General features: G+C 36.9%; 1 protein-coding gene across 2 annotated transcripts in view; it reads left to right on the forward strand.

Moving 5' to 3' along the window:
- Nucleotides 1–4507, forward strand: part of CCDC125 (coiled-coil domain containing 125) — a 40731-nt gene extending 36224 nt beyond the window's left edge. For both annotated transcript variants that reach the window (XM_075067035.1, XM_032769586.2), the window contains 2 exons: nt 690–823; nt 969–4507. In XM_075067035.1, the coding sequence (XP_074923136.1) occupies nt 690–823; nt 969–1358 (524 nt within the window). In that variant the 3' untranslated portion in view covers nt 1359–4507. The remainder of the gene's footprint in view (nt 1–689; nt 824–968) is intronic.
- Nucleotides 4508–6000: the final 1493 nt, after the last annotated feature.

The raw sequence follows: 6000 nt of genomic DNA on the forward strand, positions 1-6000 counted from the left end.
TAATATTCTGACATGGGATATATTTTAGAAGTTTTCATGAAACTACTGATTATTCTGGTGTCTTTGTTCGCTAATTATATGTCCTGAGGCATCTTCAGCAAACTTAAAATGTCCACACTCTTTTTATAGTGGGATATTAGCATATATTTCTAGACTTTAACTCAGGATAGTTTATCCTTTGTTTATTTTAATCTTCATTGAAATTTAAATAATATATATTTAGCAGTTTAAGACTTACAACTTTTTACATTTCTTTCACAAAACCTTTTTTAACCTATCATATAATGTCCCTTTTATAAAACAAAAAACAAAACAAGTAGGGATTGTTATAATACCTACTCTCTTATATGGTGTTTTTCATCAGTAGATCTCAAAGGACTTCACAGTCTTTATAGAAGAAGCAAAGTGTATTTCTCATGCAGTTCCAGAAGTTTCCATTTTGCTGACCCATGTTTGTAATAAAAAGACTATTTTATCGTTGGTGTGGGCGAGCAAGCATTGCATGCAAAACTATTTGCCATATTGTGGCCAATGAAAGTCAACTATAATTTGGATTACCACTTTTAAACTTCCATATCTTACTTTGTAAATGTATATTTTATCCCAAAGTCGTCATCTTTTTTGCTTAAAGAATACTAGTTTTCATGTCCTTTTCGTGTATTTCAAATAAAATGTATTCCTTTTCTCAGGACTTGTGATGTTGCAAGGGAACAAGAAAAATCTGGGACAAAAGTTGACGGGTATGCTTATTTCTGATGCTGACTGCAGGAAAATGGAAGAACTAGATAATCCTCATGAAATCCTTAGGATGCTGATAGATTTGGTTAGTATCTTAAAAAAAATCTCAAAAATGCATATTGATCAAAGTTGGCTTTGTTCCCTCTGAGCAAACAAATATTGTTGACTTGCATATGATGTTGTTCTAAGGAATAGTTTATAAACTAGTTTTCTTTTTAATATGAATACAGCTGAATGATAAAGAAGAGGCTTTGGCTCATCAAAGAAAGGTTAGTTATATGCTGGCCCGTGCAATGGAGGAAAAAGAAGATGCATCAAAGCAGAGTAACGAAAACAATCTTTCAGGAGAGAACATTACTCTGAAGAACCATCAGGATACAGCTTCAGAATCTCAAGAATCAACTGATCCTGAATATTCATGTTGCCAAAATCTTGGCTCTCAGGACAATACTTTCTCAATTCTCAACACGAAAATATATCAAAAATCAGCAGGACCACTTAAAAAATCACATTCCTGGCCATCCAGGAATTTAAAAGAAAATTATGTGCAAGGGACAGATGAAACTACAGATATGAATTGTACATATCAAGAGCACTCAGAATTAAAAAATAACTTGTGATAATGCCAAGGCACAAGTAAATTTAAACTCTAATTCTGTAATAAAAATCTGAAAAATTTGGTTTTATGAACTACTTTTCTAAAGAACATATTTCCATACTCCGGTTAAAAATGTTGATACTTATTTTTTTAATTATGTTGTACTGTAATAAGCCTTTTTAGACTTTGTAAACTGTTTACTGTCTGCTTCTGTGTGTGCCTGCTATTATGAAAAAAAGTCGGCCAAAAGTTTTTGGAAGGATTGGTCTATTAATCAAGATAGCTTGTTTTTGCTGCGGGGAAGACGTTGCCTTTTACCTGTTCTTTTCCTCTTATATCTGATAACCAAATTAAAGACGTTAAAAAGCCATTTGATTCTCTTCCAACTCTGCCATGTGCTTAAAAAAGGGATATAAGAAATGTGTGGAAAACTAAGAGTCATGCTGTGCTTTATCTGTTCATTAATTAACATTAGCAATGCTGGATGCATTTCAAAATCCTGTATGTAACACATAGCAGCAAAGACCATTCCAGATTAAGTCCCAACAAATAGCTTCATGGTTTCAGTGTTTGTTTTGTTTTATTATTTAAGTTATAATTATACCAGTGTTTTGATATACCTTATGATTAGGTCTCTACCAAATTCACAGTCTATTTTGTTCAATTTCACGGTTGTAGGATTAAAAAAAATAATAAATTTCATTATTTCAGCTATTTAAATCTGAAATTTCTCAGTGTTGTAATTGAAAGGATCTTGACCCAAGAAGGGCTTGTGGGAGGGTAACAAGGTTATTGTAGGCCGTTGTTGCGGTATTGCTGTCCTTACTTCTGTGCTGGCAGCAGTGCTGCCTTCAGAGCTAGGCAACTGGAGAGCTGCAGCTGCTGGCCGAGAGCCCAGCTCTGAAGGCAGAGCCACTGCCAGCAGCAGCGCAGAAGAAAGGATGGCATGGTATGACATTGCCAACTTTACTTCTGCTCTGCCGCCTGCTGAGCTGGGCCCTAGGGCAGCAGCCGCCACCCTCCAGCCACCCAGCTCTGAAGCAGCAATGCAAAAGTAAGGGTGGCATGGTATGGAATTGCAACCCTTATTTCTGTACTGCTGCTGGGTGGGGTGCCGCCTTCAGAGCTAGACACCTGGACAACAGCTGCCACTCTCCAGCTGCCCAGCTCTGAAGGCAGCACAGAAGTAAGGGTGGTAATACTACAACCCCCCTAAAATAACCTTGTGACAACCCTCCTGCAACTGACCCCCCTTGCAACTCAATTTGAGAAATCCTGGTCTGCCCCATGAAATCTGTTTAGTATACGGTAAAAGCACACAAAAGACCAGATTTCACAGTCCGTGATGTGTTTTTCATAGCTTTGAATTTGGTAACGCCCTACTTATGATAAGGTATTAGGTTTCTGAGACTAAACTTAAACATAATTTTTATCAGCTATTTGGACACAGTCCAAACGTTGACCTACACTGAAACTTTCTGGGAGATAGCCTTCCAGTTCCAAGTTGGTTTTTTCTCGTTCATTAAAAGTATCTATCACTCCATGGCTCTCTTTAATATTTGCAAGTACTTGTCATTTTTTAAAATGTTTCTATTTAGCTGCATTTGCAGCAAGTAGTTATATGATTAACTCCATTTCTAGCTAGAACAGGCTGAATACCAGAAAAAATAATGTTGAATATTTTTGATTGACATTGCTGCTATTCTTAGAGTAAAATCTTTTCAATTAATATTATTTGACCAGCTAAATGGTTCGGGAAAACAGCAGTTTGCTGACATATATGTTCACTGAATAGTATTGAACTATGTGTACACAGACCAATTCTGATATAATTCAGGATGCTCATGTTCAAACAGGGAACTAGCAAAAGGAACAATATACTTTTTAAGGTTTCAGCTCTGTTAGCAATTTGGGAAATTTGGAATGATGAGTAGTTTCTGCTCAAGGGAGGCTAACAACTATATTGAGGGACTAAGTACAAAAGCCTTGTCTCATTGAAGTGTATGTGAATTTTGCTGTTAATTAGGTCACAGGCCCAGATCCTGCTCCCATCTACATTATGGAAGTGACTATTTTAAAGCATGATGATTTAATACAGCTGGGGACCAACTTGATAAAGACTAAGTCCAAAACAGGTTAGTTGTTTTGTACTTTAGCCTGGTTATAACATTGGTCCTGTACACAAAGACCGGGACCAAAGCAGAGTTGCAACATGGAGGTTCCCAAACATGTTTTGACAGATAATTTCATAGTGCATATGGTCCCTAAGATACATTAGCAGAGCTGTTAAATCTTTCAGATCACCTGCCCACACTATCCCTGGCTGATGCCAAGGCTGTTAGTCACTGTTTCGTGTGCATTGAATTTCCTTATAAATTAAAAGATTCTGGGCCCAGTACTGGAAGTTGGTGGAGATTTCAACTAGTAGAGTATAGCCCTGATCCTTTACTACAGCGTCTAGGTGCTAGCATAATATGAATAATAAATGATGTAATTTAACCAGAGAATAATATTTTTGAAACCTAAACATATATTGAGATTTTATATAAATAAAATATAAGGTAAATATTTGTTAAATGTTTTACTACTATTGGACTGCTTGTAGTTACATCTTCTTCAATTTTTATTTAGGAATACAGGTCTTTATATCTATGACTATACTAAGCAAAGACTACTGTTTTTTTTTTTAAATTATAATTGTTAAAAAAATTCCAATAAACTCTAGTAATTTAAGAATGACATGGTTGTCAATGGGATCTATGAATTTAAGAAAAATACACCTTTGGGATTTTTTGAATGCACTGTGTACCTTGTCAGTTAATTTATGGCTGTATTTATCTTTACATTTTCAGTTCTACAGGAGCACTGTTTTAACTATATCTCCTAAATCAGGAAATCTATAAGAAAAGTTTACTTGCCGAGTCAACATACAATTGGTGCTTTCTGGACAGATCAATGGTGACTTTATTTCTGCAAAATATCAGTTGCACATGAATTAAAATACTTTTATTAGTCCAAATGTGAAATGCAATATCCTTAAACAATGTTGTAGTAGTTCTTTACCCATCTCTTTTCCTCTCTAAAATTGTTTTAAATACTGGCACAAACATTTCATGTATTGTATGATAATTGTAAAATTTACAAAAATAAAATTTTAATTTGAGTATAAAATTCTGTATTAATCAGTCAGCACTGTAGTGATGCAGGCAATACATACATGTGTACATTAGATGGAGTCTTCATATAGTAGTGGCTTAACTTTACAAAGGTGCTTCTGTTGACAATATTGGGTTGCTGAGCACCTCTGAAAAACAGACCATAAAACTTTTTTTCTTGTGTAGCAAGTTTATTAAATGTTTACATTTTTCCTTAATTACTCATTCTGTAGTGACTAAGGCTTTGTCTACACTGCCAATTGAACAACAAATTTTTTGTCATTCACAGGTACTTAAAGAATCACACACACACACACACACACCCCCCAAAGACCAACGATTTACTGTGGCAAGTGGCAGTGTAAACCGCTCATTGTTGGCAGGCACACTCTCCTGTCGAACACATGAACCCCACTCGTAGGGGGTGGACGTATTTTGTTGGCAAAGGTGCCGACAAACAGCTTCTACACTACCTGAGTTTTAGCGACATGGCCGTGTCTCTAAAAGCTGTGTAGTGTAGATGAAGCCCTAGTTTGACATATTATGTTCATTATTTATTTTCCAGGTTTATAAAAAATATCCCTAAAATGGTTGCTTTCAGGTGCATGTGTTTAAAAAAAAAAATCAGACTCCATAATATCGTCCACTGATGAGAGTGCACTAGCAATACCTACTATGAAAATTTGCCCCTCCCTCCTGCTCAGGGTTGGCTCCAGGCACCAGCCCAGCAAGCAGCTGCTTGGGGCAGCCAACCATGCGGGGCGATGTCGGCAATTCGGCAGCGGGTCCCTCTCTCTCTCTGAGCGAAGGACCAGCCGCCGAATTGCCGCCGAAGACTGAAGAAGCAGCAGTAGAGCTGATCGCGATCGTGGCTTTTTTTTTCTTTTTGGGGTGGCAAAAACCCTGGAGCCGACCCTGCTCCTGCTTCCGCAAGAAATAGTGTTCAGAGGCTGAGGTAACTTGAAATCTTACCACAGCTAGCCCAGTGTGTCCGACAACAAATGAAAATGTACATTTACAGTCTCTTGAGATAGGTGGGGAACATTAATTTGTTTCCAGCTGGCTGGTGATAGTACTGCTCAGTTTACACTTTAATTCACATTTGGAAAGTTATCCTCATAATAAAGCCTAAGCAGGGGTTAAATTCAGCAGGCGCTGTCTGAAACAGAGATCTGGTAAATATTTTCAACCCCCCTTAGAGTTTTTAAAGCATGCGGGAATGATGGGGGAGAGGGAGTTGTGGGAAATATTCTATGATTATTTAAGCTCTAAGCCTAAGTACTTTTTTGAAGAGTCATCTAGGTGCTTGATCACAATTCTGAAGCAAAGAGTGCCATTAGCAGCAAATTGTGTGGCCAAGGAATCAGAATACATGGAGTTCTGCCATTTATCTGAAAATATATATATAAATAAATAAAAAGAGGCAAAGGTGTAAAAGAAATAGACGAAACATCTATTTCTCAGTTTCTGAATGTGATCACCTTACGTGAGGGAATGACAAAAGGCAGA

The sequence above is a fragment of the Chelonoidis abingdonii genome, chromosome 6 (assembly GCF_003597395.2).
Source record: "Chelonoidis abingdonii isolate Lonesome George chromosome 6, CheloAbing_2.0, whole genome shotgun sequence".
Classification (NCBI taxonomy): domain Eukaryota; kingdom Metazoa; phylum Chordata; order Testudines; family Testudinidae; genus Chelonoidis; species Chelonoidis abingdonii.